The sequence below is a fragment of the Pezoporus wallicus genome, unplaced genomic scaffold (genome assembly GCF_028554395.1).
Source record: "Pezoporus wallicus isolate ANWC-B61680 ecotype Strahan unplaced genomic scaffold, APGP_CSIRO_Pwel_v1 contig_2492, whole genome shotgun sequence".
Classification (NCBI taxonomy): domain Eukaryota; kingdom Metazoa; phylum Chordata; class Aves; order Psittaciformes; family Psittacidae; genus Pezoporus; species Pezoporus wallicus.
Genome location: NW_026637796.1, coordinates 1,187,895 through 1,210,012, shown reverse-complemented (window position 1 = coordinate 1,210,012; position 22,118 = coordinate 1,187,895). Strand labels below are relative to the sequence as shown.

Here is a 22,118-nt window from a genome sequence, read left to right as displayed (position 1 = left end):
CAAACACTGGGCAAACAGGGCAGCCAAAGCAATCTGGATCACTTCATACATGAACACAGCCAAATACAGTGTATGACTAGGAAGAAATATGCACAGAAGGAGAAGCTCAGCTGCACAACCAACGGCCAAATGACCAGGGCAACCATGGGGGAGAACAAAGAAACTATTCACCTTTGCTCAGGCAGATAGGCACATACTGCATGTATTCCAGGGCAGAGTTTTTAAAGAAATGAGCACCAGGGGAGAAAAGAACTGTGAAGAAGGACTGAATTCACCTGAGGAGTTTTAAACAGCTGTTGGCTTAGTTCATCTAAGATGGAAATTAAGTCAGCTTCCAATCTCTAAATACCTTCAACCAGAAAAGGTACCAAGTCCTATACAGCACTTTATTGAGTTGAGCAAAGCATGAAAGTCAATGGCTAGAAGCTGATTTCACATGGTCAGGCAGAAAATAAGGCACACGATTTCACCAGTGAAATTAACCAGTGGAGTCAATAACTGCCAGGGAACAGAGTTGGAGACTGCCCATCAGAGTCTCCAACTCAGGACTGGAGGCCTTCTGAGATACTACTTAAATAAATTTTAAGTTATGCTTTAGCCAAAGCCAAAAGATTTCTGGGTTCAATACAGGTGATTAAATGAAAGCTGTAGGTCTGATTATAGAGCCTAATGATAATTTTTGGTCTTAACACACCCGAAGCTAGGACTCAACAGGAGTTAAATCCACATGATTTCCTTTGTCACAGTGTTTCCACATGATGTAAGAACCACTACCAAATCCAGTGACAGAGCACAAGTTATGGTGACTGCAGATTTAGGGAAGGGTGGAGAAAGTATTCTAGATTTTGGTTTTCTCTGAACAGTGCTGCTTGTGGGATTTGCGGGTACCCTTAAGGACCAATACTCAAAAGAAACCCACAGTGTAATACAAGTAATGCATAATACATCACTGACAGCTGGGGAGAAGAATTATGAAGACTGCTGCCTTCTTTTTGCTCAGATTTTGCAACTGCACCTACATATTGGAGAAGTAGTTACTGGCTTCTTCCTTTCTGCATAGATAGCAGCTTTCAAGTATTTTCTCTCTTGCAGCCCATACTATATTATCTGTCCTTTTCTGCAACTTAGGGATTAGTGCCATTAACTTTATATGGATGTACCCTAAGTGCCTCAAACTTCAGCTATCAACAGTGCAGCTTCCTAGTGGCTATACATGTCAGAAGTGTATTATATACTTACCTTCCTTACTAAATTTAAACGTCCTTTTGGTATTATTTGCGGTGTATTTTTGTCTGTACTTAAAGTTTAGAGGTTATGGGACCAAGATACTTTATTTATCTCCAATATCACTCTTTCAAGTATCTCAGTCCACCTTAACAGTGAGAAGTTTAAAGGAGCAAGAGAAGTTTGACGGGGTTTCTATCAGACAGCGGTTTTCTGCCTGCTTTCTCTCTCCCAGCAGTTGCTAGGTATTGCTGAACTGGAGAAGTTGTTGCAAAAACTTTTTTAAGGTTTATTCAAAGATGAATGGGAGGAGATGAACTTATGCTTCCCGCTGAGCTAACAGCAATTTAAAAGATACTGTTCAAGGTAAAAGCCAAATCTACTTAAGTTAAAGTATGGATGTAACTTTGAACAGTTTCTTTAAGCAAACAAATAAGAAGCCCCAAAGGGGAATTAGGATTATAAAATGGAATGTCACTGAAAGAACAAGACAGATAATTAGGTACAAACGTATATGTTTGAAATTACTATGACCTGATGTTTGGGATCTGAGATTACAAGTACATCCCATCCACAAAACAGCTCACTAGTCTAGGACTAAAGATTCATATGGATGAGTACCAGCAGATCATTTTCCAGTGGACACAGCTGTAGGAATTTTGGCTGGAGACAAATTCCAGTGTTGGATTACTATGACTGCATCCTTAAAAAATAACCAGAACTTAAAAAAAAAAACCCACCTACAAAACCCCCTATAACCCAAAGTAATTTTATCTGGTTGACAATATTATATGGCAGGGGATTATTTACCTGGAATGCTCTCCAATTTTCTACGAAGTTCCTCATTTTCTTGTTGCAATGAAATTACCTCCTGCTCTAGCTCTTGACACCGAGGGCAGTACCCTTCTTCCTCTTCCTCCTCTTCCTCCTCTGGAAGCGTAGAAGATGATGGGTGACCATGAGATTCAGATGTTGCTGGAGATGTCCATCCACCTAAAGTGTGTACTGGAGAGGTTGAAAGTGGATCCATATCTGCCAAATGGCTAAAATCATTTACTGATGAGGTGTTCTGAGAAGGGAAGCTCCCAGAAAGCAAGTAGTTCTGAAGGGAATCAGTAAAAACTCTCAGAAAGGCTGAGGTTTGTTGTTTCTTTTGCATATACTGCATCTCTATGTCTAAAATGTCTGACGTCTGACTATGGACCATTTTCCCAAGCTGACATTGCTCTTGTCTGTCACTATAATTTGGGTTTTCCTGCTTTATACAAGAAATCATGGACTGAGAGTGATTGTTGTCCAGTAGTTTTCCACCACAATTTAAGAGACTTAAAACCCGGCTGCATTGTTGGGCAAAGGCATCCAGAATCATTCGACTCTCTGCAACAAAAGAAAAAATGAATCACAGAAACCTAACGCAAAAGGTTATGCCAGGCAGTAGCAGCTAGATGAATGTACACAACTGTTTACAGTAGCATGCATTTTATTTATGAACACATTAAAATTATGGCTTCTGCTTTAATACTTCTGCAACACTGTGATTTAAAACAATCCTGACTTTGCTTCTATTTTGAGAGTGCCCTTGTGCCCTTGCTGTTAATCAGAAATGCATTGTGGTAATAGTCACTGCTTACTGCCATCTCTTTCAGAGGGATTAAGACAGGAAAATGGGGAAGAAAACACAATTTCCATGCAATCTTCTACAATTAAAAGTTCATGTAAGTACTTGAAGCCTATCTCAAGCTCCTGGCAGGCACTTGCCTGCACATTTGCAGGACTTCACACTACACCTTCCTCCTATCCCCTGCTCCCCTTCAACAAGGCTTCCAAGCTTTGGTTTTATTCCGTCTCATCTTTGCTGCACTTGCTTGACATTGGGACACTTCACATGACTTGCCCCCAATTCTATAGAGTTTCCTTCTGTTTCTTCTGCTTTGGTTTCCAGATATGTCCAAGAACAGCTCAAGCAATAAGCAAACCTTCTTCCCTCTTCTTCCTCTGAGGAAAGACATCAAATGTACAACATGAAGCTCCTCTGGACAGGATAGCAATCTTTTCTGCTCTGCTGACCTCCTGCGAGTTTGTGGGCAGGCCAGTATCACATACTGGAAAGCAGTGCAGAGCTCTTCAAGCTGCTCTGGACACAATCAGGAAACCCTATACAGGGCCGTGCAGCAATTTCCAAAGGCGGGAGCACAGCTGTGCAAGCAGGATAAGAATGCCATGCTGCACCTTGTCAGCACTGCCACTAATGACAGAAGGTGTCACGTCTCAGGGAGCAATAGCAGCTACAACCTAAATCTGCGCAGTTCACTTCTGCACTATGTATATAGCTCAAGCTGCTGTAACAGTTCTTGGACACAGATGGTAAATTACCAAGACATTTATGATATGACCTGTTAGGTTCCCCAATAAAAATAATACTTAAAAAATTTTTTTTAGCTTATTCACAGCTGAGCTCCTTTAGGTGTCTGCAAAGATGCAACTAACATTTTGCATGAGATTTAAAAGAAAAAAATCAAAAGCCTGGTAGGTTTAAGCACTGCCAATTTTGGAGAGCTCTTCTCAGGCAGGCTTGACTTTTAGAAAGTGACAAACACATTTATTTTTCAAAAGGCAACCTGTGACAGATGCATGAGACTAAGCACCCCAGACCTTGATTTATCATAACGTCATCACCAGAAGTGAAAACATAGCTTCATCACATTGATAATACGTAAAGAACAGAAATGTTCAGAAACCACGCCTTTCAGAGGTGGCACTTCTCATGGCCCTTCTCCATGATCCAGAAGATACACCTTCTGGTGGAAAATCTACTTCACACTGAGGTTAGTACATCTGGCCTGAAGAATATTTAAAACAACACTACTTTGCATTTTTAGCATCCTCCAGATCTCTGCAGAGAAGGCTGAAGCAGCATACAAATGCTTTTAGTCTTGAACACAGCCCAAGAAGACCCCCCCAGTACAAAACCTGAGACTATGATTTCCCAAGGACTTAACCATAATGATGGTGAGATGGACAGAGTAAGCACAGGCATAGTGCTGGGCTACGAGGCTGCCCAGGGCAAAGCAAAGAGAGCCCACCTGCATGTGAAAGATTGGGGTGCCCCTAAGACCACCTGAAGCATCCTCACTATCTGCCTCCTGTGCTGACAAGTCCTACCGCGCTCCTGTAGATAGGCTCAGATGAACGAGAGCAGATTTCTCCAACGCATCTTTGATTCAAAACATTAACCAATGCCCTATTTCCACACTACAACTCAAAAGGGCAGAAATGCGCAGGTACTACTTCCCCCTTTGCAAGGGGGTGCTGGTGAGGTGTCAGCTGCTCTGTACCCTCCATACCTGCTGTCCCTCCTTCCCTTTTACTGCATTAACCTAAGGCCAGCTTAGGTAGAGGTCTTTAACTCTTATGATACAAGGACAAAACAAAACAGCACAATGGAGATAATATAAATTAAAAGAATGGTTAACATTGCAGCTTTCTAGCTGGAACCTACTGATAAACCAAATGAAAATCAAGGAACTCAAGCATCACTAACAACCTCAAGTTGGGCTTTCTATGCCTTATTTCTTTACCTCCACATTTTCCCTTTAAAATTGTTATACATTGATATTGATTGGAACTTTGCAGTCCTACTACAGAGCAGGTTTTTCATTCATTTTAATCCTATAATCTGATTCCAGACCTGAAGTCATATTTATTGTTTGTATTTTAATCATTATGGTCCCTGTTGACAAACCAGTTACTCATTCCTTACATACCCTTGTTGCAAGAGGACAAAATATGAATGAAACAACTGAAAAGGGATTAGACTGGTGTAAGAGATGTTATTCTAACATTATAGTTTCTCCTAAAATTCTGCAAAATGACATTGCAAATACCAGTTTTGAAGAACACTATAATACACACTAACATCAGCGAAGATAAAATTAATTATTAGTTTTGTTGTAAAACTGAATGCATTAGGCAGCGAGTGAATGCATATTCACTGAGATAATGGCTTAAAATGTAACTGAAATTTTATATAGAAATGACAGTATTGATTTAATCCTTAGCTCAGTATTAGATCTACTACAAAGGCATAACAACAGCAATTACTGTTTTTCTCTTCACTTTAACCCATATTCAAAGACATAAAAATGAAAGTCATGACAAGGCAGGGCTATTTTGAAATGCCACCATAAAGATTCACAAATGCTTTTTTGTAGGTACCACTGGGCAGCAATAGTGAGGGATGCTCTCAGCACACATTTTGCAAACATATGGCTCTGTGCTGAAGCAGGAACCACTTTGACAGCAGTAACAGTACCTGTACCCACAGTCCAAACAACCCCAAATGAGAATAATAACTACAGTTATTTCTTGTGATGGATCAACAATAGAAACAAATGCTGCCCGTTTAGCATATATCATACAAATTGGAACTGCTTTTACAGACTGTCTGTAATTAGAAATGCAAGCACTGTACAATGCCTAATCGCTAAGAAATGACAAAAAGTTGGCTTTATGTGATTACTACTAAATAATCACTGATATATGATTCTTAATTGATTTAATGTAATGTGTGTATATTGTAGGAAAGGACGATTCCATTGAAATGACTGCATGTTGTGGTTTAAGCCCAGCTGGTAACTCAGAACCATGCAGCCACTCGCTCATGCCCCCTTTTCCCTCTCTCCCTCTCCCAGAGGGATGGAAGGAGAATCAAAAGAATGTAACTCCCACAGGTTGAGGCAAGAACAGTCTAGTAACTAAGGTATAACACAAATCACTAATGATACCACCAATAATAATAAGGGAAATAACAAGGGAAGAGAATATAAAAGAGGAAAAGGAAATGAAAACAATAAACACAAGTGATGCACAATGCAACTGTTCACCACCTGCTGACGGATACCCAGACTATTCTGAGTAACTCCCCCCAGTTTCTATACTGGCCATGACGTGCTGTGGTATGGAATACCCTTTTGGCTAGTTTGGGCCGGCTGTCCTGTCTCTGCTTCTTCCTGGGTTCCCATGCCCCTCCTCACTGGCAGAGTATGAGACTGAAAGGTCCTTGATTGGAGTAAACATTACTCAGTAACAACTAAAGACACGCATGTTATCAGTGTTGTTCTTGGGCTAAAGTTGAAAATGCAGCACTACACCAGCTACTAAAAAGGAGAAAAATAGCTGCTATAGCTGAACTCAGGACACTGCACCAGACTTGAACAGTGTAAACAGTATATTGAAGTCTTATTGTGATATCCTTTTTCCTTATTACAATGCTCACCATGCATATAATTCTAATGTCTCAGACTCTAAGGCCTTTAGTCTTACAGAACTTCTACTAACTTTGACCAGACTTTTGCCTGAAAGTGGACTTTCCCGATCAGGCCTATCAAGGGCTAACAGAGCAGGATTAAATTCCTAAAAATGCAAGTATTTCTACCCAGATTATTTAAGAATTCAAGCAACCTGAAGGTATTATCATATGGCAAATCAGGCACCAACTCCCAGATATAGCATTTGTCTTTACGTCTTTTTCTCATTGATGCTGAACTGTGGGGCTTCTTAGCTATCCAACTGCCAGATTAAACCCAGGTTTTCACTAAGAGCAAACTTCTGAAACTCAACATGACACCTACATTGACGCATCAGAAAAGATGTCTGGGAAGACTGGAAGGTGTAACATCAGCTCTTCCTACACCTGAGGATCTTTTCAATACTTAGACCAGACAGATTTATTAATAGCACACTGTGCTGGGCTTCAATGCCTCTGGATTCAGGTCATGGCTCTTCCACAGTTCCCACTGAAATCTTGGGCAGCTGGTTTTAAAAGTCATCTTTATAACTACAGAGTGGGCCTCAATACCATACATTCTCCTCTGCAAGGAATGTATTCATTAGTATGCAACTTTCAGCAAGATTCCGAAGTCCAGGACCTTAGCAATTCCAATCACTTCACCCTCCACTTTGCAGTATTTCAGTTCTCTCACCTGATGATTGGTATTTCCTGATTTGTTCAATTATTACCATATTATTAATTTACATCCTGGGCAGCAGCATGGACATGGCTTTGCCCATGCACAGACTTTGTCATTACTCTTTTAGATACGAACACTGCAGTAAATGTCTATGCTTAGGTCACAAAATTGAGAGCATTTAGAATCACAGAATAGGGTTGGAAAGGACCTTAAGATCAAGTTCCAACCCCCCTCCATGGGCAGGGACACCTCACACTAAACCATGCCACCCAAGGCTCTGTTCAACCCAGCCTTGAATACCACCAAGGATGGAGCATTCACAACTTCCCTGGGCAACCTATTCCAGTGCCTCACCACCCTTACAGTAAAGAACTTCTTCTTTATATCCAATCTAACTTCCCCTGTTAAAGTTTTAACCCGTTACCCCCTGTCCTGTCACTACAGTTCCTAATGAAGAGTCCCTCCCCAGCATTCTTATAGGCCCCCTTCAGATACTGGAAGGCTGCTATGAGGTCTCCACACAGCCTTCTCTTCTCCAGGCTGAACAGCCCCAACTTTCTCAGCCTATCTTCATACAGGAGGTGCTCCAGCCGCCTGATCGTCCTTGTGGGCCACCTCTGGACTTGTTCCAACAGTTCCATGTCCTTCTTATGTTGAGGACACCAGAACTGCATATAGTACTGCAAGTGGGGTCTCACAAGAGCAGAGTAGAGGGGCAGGATCACCTCCTTCGACCTGCTGGTCACGCTCCTTTTGATGCAGCCCAGGATATGGTTGGCTTTCTGGGCTGCGAGCACACACTGAAGCTGGCTCATGTTCATCTTCTCATCAACCGACACCCACAAGTCCTTCTCCACAGGGCTGCCCTGAATCTCTTCTCTGCCCAACCTGTAGCTGTGCCTGGGAGTGCCGCAGCCCAGGTGTAGGACCTTGCACTTGGCATGGTTAAACTTCATGAGGCTGGCATCAGCCCACCTCACAAGCGTGTCCAGGTCCCTCTGGATGGCATTCCTTCCCTCCAGCGTATCAACTGAACCACACAGCTTGGTGTCATCGGCAAACTTGGTGAGGGGGACTCAATCCCACTGTCCATGTCAGAGATAAAGATGTTGAACAAGACCGGTCCCAACACTGATCCCTGAGGGATGCCACTCGTTACTGGTCTCCAGCCGGACATTGAGCCATTGACCACAACTCTTTGCATGCAGCCATCCAGCCAGTTCTTTATCCACCAAGTGGTCCATCCATCAAATTGATGTCGCTCCAATTTAGAGACAAGGATGTCATGTGGGACAGTGTCGAACGCTTTGCACAAGTCCAGGTAGATGACATCAACTGCTCTACCCCTGTCCATCAGTTCTGTGGCCCCATCATAGAAGGCCACCAAATTGGTCAGGCAGGATTTCCCCTTAGTGAAGCCATGCTGGCTGTCACCAAGCATCTTGCTGTTTTTCATGTGCCTTAGCATGCCTTCCAGGAGAATCTGCTCCAAGATTTTGCCTGGCACAGAGGTGAGACTGACTGGTCTGTAATTCCCCAGGTCATCCATTTTCCCCTTCTTGAAAATGGGGGTTATATTTCCCTTTTTCCAGTTGTTGGGAACTTCACCTGACTGCCATGATTTCTCAAATATGATGGCCAGTGGCTTAGCAACTTCATTTGCCAGCTCCTTCAGGACCCGCAGATGGATTTCATCAGGTCCCATGGACTTGTGCACATTCAGGTTCTTAAGGTGGTCTCAAATAAGATCCTTTCCTATGGTGGGCCTAAGGTCTTCATTCTCACAGTCATTTGACACCTCCTATGACTAAGCAATGCTTTCTTGGGCATTTTGCATGAAGATCACAAAGACAGCCCAGTGGATGAAGACAAGTGTTTAGCCATTTCAGTACTGATCTGATAGATCTACTTTCAGATGAGGATTCCCAACTTATTTGTTAAAGCCAAATTAATGATCTTCACCTTCTCTGTTCACTTAAAAAACTTTCTGGTGTCCAGGCATAACAGAGATTTATTAATTGGTTGTGTTAAAGATGCCAGGTTGTTAGCACTGGAACAACACCTCTAAGACAGCTTTGCTCTTCTTTCTACCCATTCAATGAAAGACCACTTTAAATTTTAAGGCACACTGTAAGGTCTATAGTATGTTTTCCTAAGGAAGAGGAATTTCTTTGGTTAACTATAATAATGTAATGTACATGCTACCAAAGATATACATTGTTTTCATACCAGGAAAATAAACTGAATAAACTAATAAAGAAAAAACATTTTACTGAAGAAAATGTGTATCTGCTGGTACTCTGAATGTACCTGTTTGTGTGGCTTACGCTGCTGCAGCAGCAGTGGTCATATTCACTAGAAGACAGAGAAGGCTCATGTTGCACTACAGCTCCACATTTCTTACTGTAAGATGGCATTTCTCATGCAGAATCTTTCCCTAAAAGGTCTGATCTTGAGCTAGGTTTTTGCTCACCATGGCACAGGATCAAGAACACCTACTTTTCCTCCTTCCCTTAAACCCTCTTCCTGCAATTCTTCTGGATGCTAGAGGCCAGGGTGGCCGCTTAGAGAGGGACTGAAGAAGAAACCATCCACCCTTGGCAAGACCTCTGACCACTAAGAAAACCTTTAAAAATAAGGAAACATCCTTACTTGTGGCTGTGCTGGGGGTGTGCACTCTCAAAAGTAAACATGATGTTCTGTATCTGAGGGGGCCTGAAGATTAAGAATCAACTGCATTAAGAGTTGAAGTTGATAGCTGTTGTGGCTTAAGGCCAGCTGGTAACAGCACCACAGAGCTGCTCACTCACTCCCTGCCTTCTTCCCTTCTGCTGCCAGCGGGATGGGGAGGAGAATCAGCAATCTGGGCCTTCTGGGTAGCTCCCCTCAGTTTATATACTGGGCATGACGTGCTGTGGTATGGAAGACCCCTTTGGTTAGTTTTGAGTCAGGTGTCCTGTCTCTGCTACCTTGCAGCTTCCCATGCCCCTCCTCACTGGTAGAGCATGAGAGACTGAAAAGTCCTTGATCGGGGTAAGCATTACTGAGCAACAACTAAAACACTGGGTGTGTTATCAGCATTGTTCTCAGACTACAGCCAAAACACAGCACTGCACCAGCTACTACGAAAGGGAAAACTGACTGTTACAGCTGAACCCAGGACTTTTCATTAGCCAGCAGCCAGCTTGCTCACTGTTGCCTGCACAAGAGAAGAGCTATCAACAAAAAGGGGGAATCTGTGAAAATGAAATTACAAAACAGGTGGCTCTACAAAACTGTTATGTACAGCTCTCCACCCCTTCATTTAAGTAAGCACCCACCAAGCACTACAGGTAAGCCAAGTGGGAAAACTCTGTAAGCCATAGATGGTGACTGCTTGCTTTGTGGAGAACAACTCAGTGGACCTGCAGCTGGATACCTGTTAAGAGAAGGATCCTTCCTTCCCTACAGCACCTACTTATCAGGAGATGAACCTCTGACTAAGAGGTGTTCTGGAAAGGGCCCAGCCCACCCCTTGCAGCTGTGGGGAACCCAGAAGCCAGGTGGGCAGAGACCTTGTGCATGCTGGGCAAAGCACAGAGCAACTCTGCATGGAAAAACACACAAATGCTCCCACTCCCCAGGGTAAAACTGCAGTTCTGCTTCCCCAGCAGCAGCCAGAGCTATTAAACTGGCTCACACATTTGTTAAGAGGATGTCAAGGCTCTGGATGACTGGACGGAAGTACTTTACATACACACAGCCCTGAAGTCACAACTAGCTCACCCTCAAGAGCTTCCAGCTCAGTTTACCACTGTCAGAGCTCCTCCAACACAAGGCACTTGGTGTTTCCCCATCACCAAGCAGGAAGGATAGGTTCATAGCTCAGCAAAGCACTGCACCCCAGGGATTACAATTCCCAGGAGGTATTAACCTCACCTCTTGCTTTATCAGCACCATGTGACAACCTGTAGAAAATCCCACTTCTGCACAGTACAGCAAATTTTTGGTTTTTTTTCTCCTAATCTGTTGTGCTTGGTACTTCAGTCTTAGCTGAGAGAAGGATTATGCTGGTACCCATAGAGGAACCTAAAGTAAAGCCTGGATGCGTACTTGATGGGACAGGGACTTCACAGAGCTTCGGTGCACAAACAGCAGTTCCTTAACTACCTTTTTGTTTTGTTTTGAGCACAGGACTGAATCAAACTTTGAAGCCTGCTCTAGCACCTGGCTGGTACAATCTACAGAGGCACCCAAACTTCTGCTCTTCAAAGCCCAGAGGGCTTCGCTGTGAATATAGCCTCGTACATCATCTACCAGACAGCTGAATGTTTTCCATGGCGTAATCTGCTTCTGTAAAGAAATGTAGGTGTCACATTTATCGGCAGCGTTTTGATTGTGGGCCACAAAAAACACTAAACTACCACCATTTTGCCATTTCAAATTAGAAGTATTTTCAAGAAAAAAAAGAAAAGACTATGTTCTGCTACAGATCACGGGACTGTGCATCAGAGCTATGAATTTTCAGGCTGATCTATTCAAGTATTAAACTTTTTGGTGAAGTACTTGAATTATTTGTAACAAGACATGATAAATTCATCCAGTACATGGCTGCTTCTAGGTGAAAACAGGCATTAAAACATAGCCATATATCCTATTAAGTAGCATATTTCCCTGTTTAGTAAGGAAATGTCATCACATTTATTACAAAGGCAAACAGCAACATACCAAAACAGGATCCAATTTTTCTAAATAAATAAATCATTGATGTGTCAAAAATTAACAGATGAGTTAATATACCCGATGTTATCAAAACCAGATGGTGCTTCATAATATTCATCCTGTTCAGTCAAACCCTGAATATATTCTGGACCATCAGTATATAAAATAGGATGCTGCTATTTGTGATGGCAAACAAAAGCAATCATGCCTGCCAAGCACATACTATAACAGGCAGCATTTCAGCTCTGCTAGACAGAAAGTAATTAGAATGCTTTTAATGTCCAAAAGAATGATGCTGATAGGCTGCCACAGATGTGTAGATTTATGAATATTTATATGGTGGTTTATAGCTGACACTTTTATCAGTTGAAGAAGATAAAATATCTGCCTGACTCAAAAGCTTGACAGTCAGGTTAATAAAATCTCATTAAAGAGAATGACCTATGCAATTATATAGGATTTATTGTAATTCATTTTTGATTGTACTCTGCTTAAAGATGCAATTTCCCATTTCCTGATGCCAAATTTAGGTTGCACATCAAAATCTACGTGGTTTTTAACTCCAAGCCATCACCAGAAGAAAGATACGCGTTCAGCATCTCGGTATCGTACACCTTTAAAGCAAAAAAAAAAAAATATAAAATAACCCCAACCCCTGCTCCTCGCTACATCTTACGAAAACGGTGCAGGCAAGCAGCCTATTTTCTTCCTGTTAAAATCACCACCTCTTTAACATCAGCCTTCTCCACCGCCAGCGCTCCCTCCGGCAGCCACCCGCGCCGCACACCCCCCCCCCCCCCCGGGCCGACACCGCGGTGGAGCGGAGCGCCCGGCCCGGACTTCCCCCGCCCGTTGCCACCCGCAGGTGAGAACCGGCCCTCGGCCGCTTGCCCCGCCAAGTCGCGAGCAGCCGTCGCCTCAGCCCCGACGGCGTTGGGGGGCCCGCGATGCCCTCCCCGTCCCGGGGCCGATGCTGGCCCCTGCAGCGGCCCCGCCCGCCCCCGTGAACTTTAGCGATGCCCCACCGACGGGCGGACACAGCCGCTCTCCCCGTTCCCCCCACACCCAGCTCCGGGGCGCTGGCGTCGCCAGCCCCCATGGGGAGGACCTGAGGACCGCCGCCAGCCCCCTAGCAGAGGGGTGTGGGTGTGTGCGTGTTGTGGGGAGCTCGCAGCCCTCATCCCGCTCCAGCCTGCTGCAAAGTGCCCCGCCAAGTTGCGCGGCAGAAGAGAGGAGTTGCGGGTACCTGCGCTCAGCTCCGCGCCGCCGCTCCCCGCCGCCGCCGGGCAGGGGCCGTAGCGGCCCGAAGAGCTCGGGGCCGGCGGCGGGCGGGGATGTCCCTGGGCAGCGCCGAGGGCAGCAGCGGGGCGGGCGGGCCCGTTAGGGAAGGGGCCGTGCTGCGCGTAAGGCAGCGACTCGGCGGCGTGCGGGAAGGGCTGCCCCGCTCCGCGCCCGCGGGGCACCTCCACCATGGTGGGTCTCTCATAGCGCTTGGCCAGCACCGCCCGCTTCCCAGGGAAGGTCTTCAGGACGCTGTAGGGGCCCCGCTGCTTGTAGATTTTGGGGGTGCTGGGTCCCTCCTCCGCTGGCTGCATCTCCTCCTCCTCCATCCTCAGGCGTCTCCCCTACCCCAGCGCGACACGGCCCCGCTCCGGGGCTGCGTCTGCCGCCGCCGCGGCTCGTCTCTGTGGCACGGCGGAGCCCCGGCGCGGCGGGGCGCCGGCCTGATTGACAGGCGGCCGCGCCAATGCCTGGAGGGAGACGGGCGGCGACCGGCAAGTGTTTAGGGTAATCTCTGCTAATGGCAGCGGGGCGGGGAGGCGGGCCCTGGCGGGGCCGCTGCCGCCTCCCGCTCCCCCCGCGGGGCAGGTGAGCCAACGGGCACCGCCGGGGGAGGGGGGCGGCCGAGGAGCCTTCCCGTGCCCTTCCCGCTCCGCGGGGCCGTGCCCAGCGGTGCTGCAGAATAGCGGCCCAGCCCTCGGAGCGCGGAGCCGCGCAGAAACTTTGTGGCCCCGCTGCGGGTGCCCCGCCGTTGTCTGTCCCCACCCCTGTCCCCGCACGCAGCCAGCCGCGCGGCCGCTTCCCCGGTTATTAGGGGTGAAATAAATAATGCCATTTGGGAGTCCAGGACCTGTCAGAATTGATTAGGACACAGAGGACATTTTCTTTCTCATTATGCAAAAGCGTTTCATGGCGAAATAAAAGAGGTTTCGCTGTAACTCATGCATGTCAGATTTCCAGGAATCCGGGAGATTAATCACATTTAACATTATTTGCAACGCCTCCTGCCCGCACACCCCGCCCGCTTTTTGCAAACTGCTTAAATGAGGCGGACACGTGGGGCAAAGGCTCGTCCCTCTCTTCTCGTGTCCGTCCCCCCGTCCCCCGTCCCCCGTCCCCCGTCCCCCCCCCCAGCAACCCGCTCCTCTCTGTTTCCTGCCTAGACCCTTGCAGGGACAGTTGAGAAATAATGAAACGCTGGTGAAAGACAGGAGCAGAATGAGATGCCATCGAGAGACGTTTCTGAGAAATGGTGGAGATCTGGGTGAGATGGGAGACGGCTGAAACTGAATGATACGCTGAAGAAAAATAAATGATAACAAACCACTCTCTCCCTCTCCCCGTTCTTTTCTGTGAGGCAATTTTATATTTTGCATTAACGTTTCCCTTTTCCTGTCCCACTTTTCTCCTGCTTCTGCTGCTATAATTTATCAGGATTACAATAAACCCTCTGGCTTGTGGAAGTAAAATTACAGAACACCTTAGTTATATTTAAGCAGTGGTGGTGGGAAATCATTCCTCTGTCATCATGTGGAGTTTCAGCCACTTATTGTGGTCATCGCTGTCCCATTTCAGCTTTATGTATTTAGTCGGAAATAAAAAGCCGCACTTCTCTCTACTGATGTAATTAATTCTTGTGGTCTTCAGCCCCTCTCCTCCAGAAAAGTTCAGCTAACTTCTGCAAACTGCGCATTTCTTTCACGCAGGACATACAAGGAGCTGTGCTGTTTCTGATTTTGATTTTTTTGACAAGTAGAATAAATCAAATACTTGTAGCAGCCAGAAGCCTCTAAGTAAAGGCTAGTGTAATAGAAATCATTATTTTATTTAAGCAAAATCAATCATAAGTCTTTGTGCTTCCTGACTCTTTGATCGCCTGTGCTTTAAAAAAATACTGTACTGTAATGCAAAAGAGAGACTGGAAATAAGTGTGAGAGAAACTCTGCTCCCACTCAGAAACAAAATGTGTCCTCCACCTTGTCTCGTCTCACTGGCCTCTACCACAGCTGTGACAAGCAGCTACTGGAGGTCGGTACAGTATTAAAATTGTATGAAGTTAATATTAGGCTTCTAGTAGTTAGATTCAAATAAATGGTCAAAAATTACCTGCTCAGGTGTCAGCTACATTCCTAGGAGCTCACTACTCGCTCACTACCCTTCTGTTCCTGTTGGAGGAAACAACCCTTGGACAAAAGGAGAAAACTGCAGTTGACAGGTCATGTCCTCCAAGCTGCCTCCTTTACATGGGCTCTCTGCCACTCGTCAGGTAGATGTTGGATCTCTATGGACATGAGGAGAGAAGTGGGTTTGAGGTTAACAGGGTCCAAAACCACTGAAATGTGGCAGGGACCTCAGCCATGTGGCAAATGGAATTCATGCTTTATGCACTTAATTTATGTCTGCTGAGTGTTCACCACTGGACCACCAAAATGACCCTTCAGTTGTTTTTAGAAAGGCTTGGTTTTAACTCTGCTCTGCTCTTAGTGGTTCTTCTGGGTATGTAGATCTAACAAATGTCCTGATCCTCCCCCCTGCCCCGTCCTTCTATGACTTTTCCCTTGAGTTTCAGATGAGGAAATCTGCCATGGCCAAAGGCTGTGTTGTGCCTAACCTGAGGGGGTCCTGCTGATCAGTCCTGTAGAGCAAAAGTGGTCCCACACCTTCCTTTGGTTTTGTGGGATGCCCCTTTTTAGAGGAGCACTGATTTACTCCTAAACTCTGTACAGGCATGCAGTTGCTCTTGCAGAAGGACTAACATGGCTTTGCAGTTGGGGAGCATGTCCCTAGACTGGCAAAGAGACAGGCTGGGTGAAGTGATAGCGTCAGGGTATTGGAGAGATGATGTTGTACCTGCTGCGAGTACTTGCGGGCTGTTTGCTTCCATGGCTGTCCCCTTTGGCACATCCTAGTGCACCTGAATGGCCTTGTGAGTAACAGCATGTAGTCATGAAATTGTTATTAACCAAACATCTCTATCTCTCCCAAATAGGAATTACAGTCCTATTTTGGTTGTACACTGGATTAAAACAGTTAATAGATAGCACGTAGCTCTTGCCTTGATCAAGTGGGAAAAAATAAAAAGCCGTGGCTGATACCAGCAGCTCATTTCAAGAAAGCCAAACACCTTTATTTTCCATAGACCGTGCCGCCACTTGGGATTTGACCCTGAAGCGAAGCCTGTGTCTTTCCCTACCTATTTACTGATGCAAGTTTCCACAGTTTTACTGATGCTAAGGGCTGGAGATCTGTAACAGGATTATTTCAGAGCACTCAGAGTGGAAAAAGGATGGGAAGCAACTGACCCTTGGAAAAAAAAAACTAATCAAAACAAAGATAAAGGGCACAATGAAAAATAAGAAACCCAACATTGCTGCAGTGTATACTCCTCTGCTCCTAGAAATCATCGCGAAGAGAATATTTGTCAGTATATAGAAAAATACCCAATCTAGACACAGGCTATCAATCACTGAACATGCCTTTGTTGAAGGTACCATGAGGTACTCAAAGAATAAAAGTGTGATTCATCTCTATCTTCTGAGCAGGGGCTAAATCTTGCTCCACTTATTCATGGGAACAGTGCTCCTGTGATAACTAAAGCAATGCAGGACTTGGCCATGAACTGCCAATATTGCTCTGCACATTTGGAGTGCATGATGAGAGCTAAGATTGGCAACTCTCCTCTGTAATCTAAACCACTCTGCAAGCAGGCTAGCCATAATTTGCTGCCCTAAACATTTAACCCCAGCTAGTTAATTTAAGCTTAGCTCAGTTGCTCATGTTTATGGATAAAGAAACAAAAGGGAAAGCATCAAAAGGAAAAGATGACTGTGGAATTCAATATTTCAGCAGCTGTTGATAGGTAAATGTTATTGAAGTGTGGCATTCAAATCCAAAGGCCTGCATTTATGATAATGAGCCTAACAAGGAAATGAGATTGACACAGCAATTCTCTGTTTTTGTTGTCCCCTGAGGTTAGAGATTATGCAGTGCATGGCGCTGTTTTTAGCCTCTTTGGTGATTCCAACTGTGAGAGACAATGCTGTGCATATTTGTCAAGGTTGCACTTTAATCAGGTGACTCAGGAGCTTTTTGAGGGAGAATACGAACTGCTGGTCTCACTTAAACCCTAATCTACATCTTATGTCAGAGATCCATCAGCCAAGTGAGGTGGCTTTTAGACCCTGCTTTTTCCTTATGCTTACTCAGTGCTCTGTGAAAATGCTTTGAAATAATTGAAATGTATCTATCATGGTTACATTGTATTTTGAGAATTACTGGAATGTTTCTCAGTGACATTAATTGGTTTTAAAATATTTTTGTCTTTCTAATTAGTGCGAGATTGATGAGCTGTGGAAAGGGCATTTATACACAGGCAGACACATATTTCCATGCTACATTTGTGTCTTAATAAAATGGTAGCTAACTGGATTCTTGTGCTGAGTAAACACTGGCAAATAAAAAGCAAAACATCCTATAACTTTAGGAGGAAATATCCTGTGTTTTAAATGTGATAACACTGTGTAAAAAACCCCACAACAGAACCAGTCTCCCTGAGGGCTGGAAAATGGGTAAATGAATTATTTAAATATAGTTAAAGGACACACAGGAAAAAAGTAATGGCTTTGATACCCAATGTAGGGAAAATTATTAATATTTTAAGGAATCAATTGTGGACACATTGGAAAGCTCATTTTAATTAAAAATAGCTTACATAAAGCAGTTTGAAGAAGGGAGAAATAGTTTTAGGTACTTGTTGCTGAGAATTCTTTAGAAATACATCATGGATAAACATGACATAACATAATCCCAACTTTCACCCGCCCTAAAAAAGCCTCACTGTCTGTGTTGGAGTGATACGGCACGGCTTCACCTTCCTGGAGCATTAGCCCTTGCCCTAGCCCTTGCCCAAGCTTGGAGCTCCCATCTTGGCCAGCACCAAGTAGCACAGAACTGCTCTATAATGTGTAGCTCGAACCATCTAGTTCTTGTCTTGCAGCACTTGGCTTTTTGAGAGCAGCACGTCAAAGGTCTGCTGGTGATGTGCTGAAAGGGAGAGCTGCTCCTCCACAGGTTGGGATTCAGGTACTCTGCCAAACCTATGCAACTCTCACCAGTCCTGCTAGCTCCTGCCCTTCAGATACTCTAACCTCTGTTATCCAGGCTTGCAAAAAGGTGGTCCTCACAGGGCAAAAGTCACACTGACCTGGAACTCAATTAGAATAGAAGATGTTGGTTTCCCCAAGTAGAGCTGTTACTGATATTTTGCACTGAAGTGTAACATTCAGGCCCTACACCTGCACAGCGTGGTGGCTATTTGGAAATACTGTCAAATTTTGTCAAGGAAGCTGTGCACATCAGTTTTAGTGAAAACACAGATGGGATGGTGTCCTGGGTTCAGCAGGACTGCTACTGACTGGACAGGGGAAATCAGCTGGAAGCAGAATCTTCCTTAAACTCATCTAGATGGGGAACCTGACTGCGGTTCAAACACAACAAGATAAACATGATCAGCCATGCAGCGTTTACCAAGCAGAGTCTCAACTAGGCTTAATTTGATGAGAAACACAAGCCTGACAGATGCTTGGAGGTACCACCAGTGCTGTAAGCATGGGAATGACGCCTATTCTTTGTTGAAGGTAGGCTTCACCCCAGATTAGATGCCTTTCCCATCTTTAAAGAGGTCCTTTTATGACTTGAATGGTGTAAAATCTTCCCTGTATTTGCCTTCACTGTTCCATTCTCAGGCAGCCCCTAAGCCTTACATGAAATCATGACAATTTAACAACTCACATTTAAATGCAGAGTTCAGCCACTTCACAGAGAGAAAATGAAGGACTTCTTCTCTATTAAATAGTCTTGTAGAAGTAACACTGGCAATCCTGTAGGAAACCCTCAAAAGCTGTCCTCGGGTAAAATCATTACTGACAGTGGAGAAAAAGGACAGCACTGGGCAAACCCTGGAGTCGCTTGAGACCTTGATTGCACACTGGCTGGTGCAACACAAAATGGCGCAGTCAGGAAAGGTTCTAAAATCTTTGGAACACAAGCTAAACTGAATACCACATTAAAAGAAATGGAGGGGAGGAAGACAACAGTATGTATAGGCAAAATTGTGTGAAAGCAGGGCCAGGAGACTCCTTTGAGAAATTCTGTCACCCTGCAATTCTTTTGTGCCTGGGAACATGTCCATCACAAGCTGTATCTGCTTAGAAAAGGAAATAAATATGTGAAACCTTGTTTGCTCAATGGTAAATGCACAGGCGGTGTGTTTGCAGAAGCTAAAATTCACCTGATTTCCTCAATTTATAATTGTATTGTCTACAATCCTTGGAAATACCTACTGGTTTTGGTGCTGTTTCTGCCACCCTTAAAGTATAGGAGACCAGAATGTAGGTAATTTACATTATTTTCATCTGGACTAACATTTAAAAATGTATGAAAATCTTCTTCCCAGCTGGTAGCAAAGTGACTCTTCAAGGAAGATAGTATTTCTTGATCTCCCTCCACAAGTTTCACTTATGTGGGATTTTTGCCTCTGTAATTATCTAACCCCTATCTATCTTTTTTGCTTAGATAAAAATTCTTTCTGATCAGCTCTATTAATGATGGAGAAAACCATGCTTTCTAAAGAAAGGGCATTAGCTTCCCTAATCATTGTTTTCAGACCATATATATATGTGAAAGCAAGAGACTGTGGCTCCTGGAAAACCCAAGTACCAAGCGCAGGTGTTTAGGTTTGAAAGAAAATACATTGCCCACGTACATCTGGCCAAAGCATGGGCACAGATATAGCCTTTCTTTGTTTACATTGTCTTCCAGGCACACACACAATCAGAAAACTGGAAAACTAAATATTAAAATCTGACACTAGCACAGTTACGATTTTACATGTTCACTCACATAGGCATCTGATTAAAAATGCAAATGAAGCTGACTTCGCTGAGATACTGACCTGAGATCAAGCTTTCTGAAGACAGGCTATTTCACTTTCCTCAGAAGAAAGAAAAAATGAGTCTGGAGTTTTTATTCACCTGGATGAAACAAAAATTGTATAAGAACCATTTATAAATATGTATGAATAAATATTGAATTATATATACACTGAACGGTTTAACTGTTGTTCAGCAAATACATAATTTGTTAATTTTGCCTGCTTCCACTGAATAATTTATTCATCAGATCAGCTTTTTTAATATTCACTAGATGATCGGCTGATCAAATCCTGTTAGCTGAATATGTTATTTGATTTTTTTTTTGCCCTTTTCAAAAATCACTTTGTCTGTTGGAAGAACATTGCTGTGATTTATTAGTGGTACGTTCCATTCAGTCCATGGTGACATTCTTCAGGAGTAAGCTCTGAAGACAGCAGATTTCTTGCTCCTGTCATGCAATATTAACCTTTTATAATCCTGGCACATATTAGCTGTCTTTGACCCGATGGGAAATAAAACCCCATGTCCAACAGCACCCTTTTGTGTCACACATTCATGACAACGTGTGTATGATGAATTTTATTTGATTTGATGACTGAATATTGGATTATTTAGATCAGCTGCATCAATCAATCCTATATTCTGGTTCATCCAAGTGTCTTCCCTGCAGTTTGTTCAGTAATATGTCTCTGCAAAGGATTTCTTATAACCCCTAAATTGGCCATGTGGCTTCAGAGATACCCTCACATGACAGTGTGAAACAAGATGGAGAAAGGGCAGTGTCTAATCCCTTACAAGTCAGGCTTGAAGCTGATCATCATATAGCCCTTTGTAGCTAGAAAGGGACTTCTTACACTTATCACTTGAAAGGGAGATTCTTAGCTTTCGATTGTACTGTCTTCATACCCAGGGATGTCTGCAGAGATCAGGAAGTAAAACAATAGTATCATTATGTTTGGAAAATTATTTTATATTTTTACAGCATTCTTATACATTTTCATAATTTTTAAAGCTTCTGAAGACAAACTTTACCTGTTAAGTTACTGAAGCCTAACTATTTGACTAAGGCTAGGCTTGTAGGAAGGATGTCATAAAAACAGCACCAATGCAATTAAAAGAAAATAAAATTCTCAAGCTAATTGTCTGTAACACTGCTCTGTAAGACCTTTAGTATATCGAGAATAAACAACAGGACAGTGACAATAAAAAAACATTGAGAGCCCCACTCTGAAGTGACCCGTGTAACTTTGTGGCAGTGCCAGTCAAGACTAGTGCCGACATCTAGTACTCAGTTGTGTGTGCCACAATCTGTGTGCTACAGCCTAATGTATTCCATATTTCAATATGAATGCATATGTAATAGGCTATATAATATTCCATACAAAAATTGCATTAAGGAAATGTTAAAGTTGCCTAGTTCGGCATTTGAAAGTCGGGAAATAAAATTAAGGTTGTACATGCAACATTAACTCTGTTCCCTAGTGCATTTGCCTATGATACAGTCTAATTACATGATCAAATATTATTTTTCAGATTATACAGTATAATAACTACTTTTTTTTTTCTTTAATCTTACGAAATGTGAGGTGAATTAGGCAGGACCCAGCTAGATTTCTATAAACTGTCATAAGAAAAAAGAGTCCAAATAAATGTGGACTTGTCATTTCAGAGAGGGGATTATAACCCCTTTGGAAGGGGGTTATAACAAGGGGTGTGGATGGGAAAATCATGAGCGGTGTGGAAAAGGTGTATGAAGAATGGTGATTTAATATTCCTTCCACTGTAAAAGCTGGGAGACATTAACTCAAGTAGCAAGTTTAAAACAAGTTTATTTTACATGTCACACACATGAAGTCACCATTGTAGACTGCTGAGGAAGTCCAAAATATAATGAATCCAAAACACATCAGTAAAATATATAGAGGATAGAGCCATTGCTGACTATTACATGTGAATTTCAGGTGTATGCCAAGAAGCTACTAAATTACTGGTGGCTAGGAGCTGGAAGTAG

The 22,118-nt window shown here is 43.7% G+C and overlaps 1 protein-coding gene across 2 annotated transcripts in view; it reads right to left on the bottom strand.

Annotated features, from left to right (window-relative positions):
* The window catches only part of BEND4 (BEN domain containing 4), a 30,649-nt gene extending 17,000 nt beyond the window's left edge, over positions 1 to 13,649 (bottom strand). The window contains exons 1-2 of one of the 2 annotated variants that reach the window (XM_057407529.1): positions 13,141 to 13,649; positions 2,035 to 2,601 (exon numbers count right to left, since the gene is read on the bottom strand). In XM_057407529.1, coding sequence (XP_057263512.1) covers positions 2,035 to 2,601; positions 13,141 to 13,504 — 931 coding nt within the window. In that variant the 5' untranslated portion in view covers positions 13,505 to 13,649. The remainder of the gene's footprint in view (positions 1 to 2,034; positions 2,602 to 13,140) is intronic. The other variant, XM_057407528.1, reaches the window with a different exon arrangement.
* Positions 13,650 to 22,118: the final 8,469 nt, after the last annotated feature.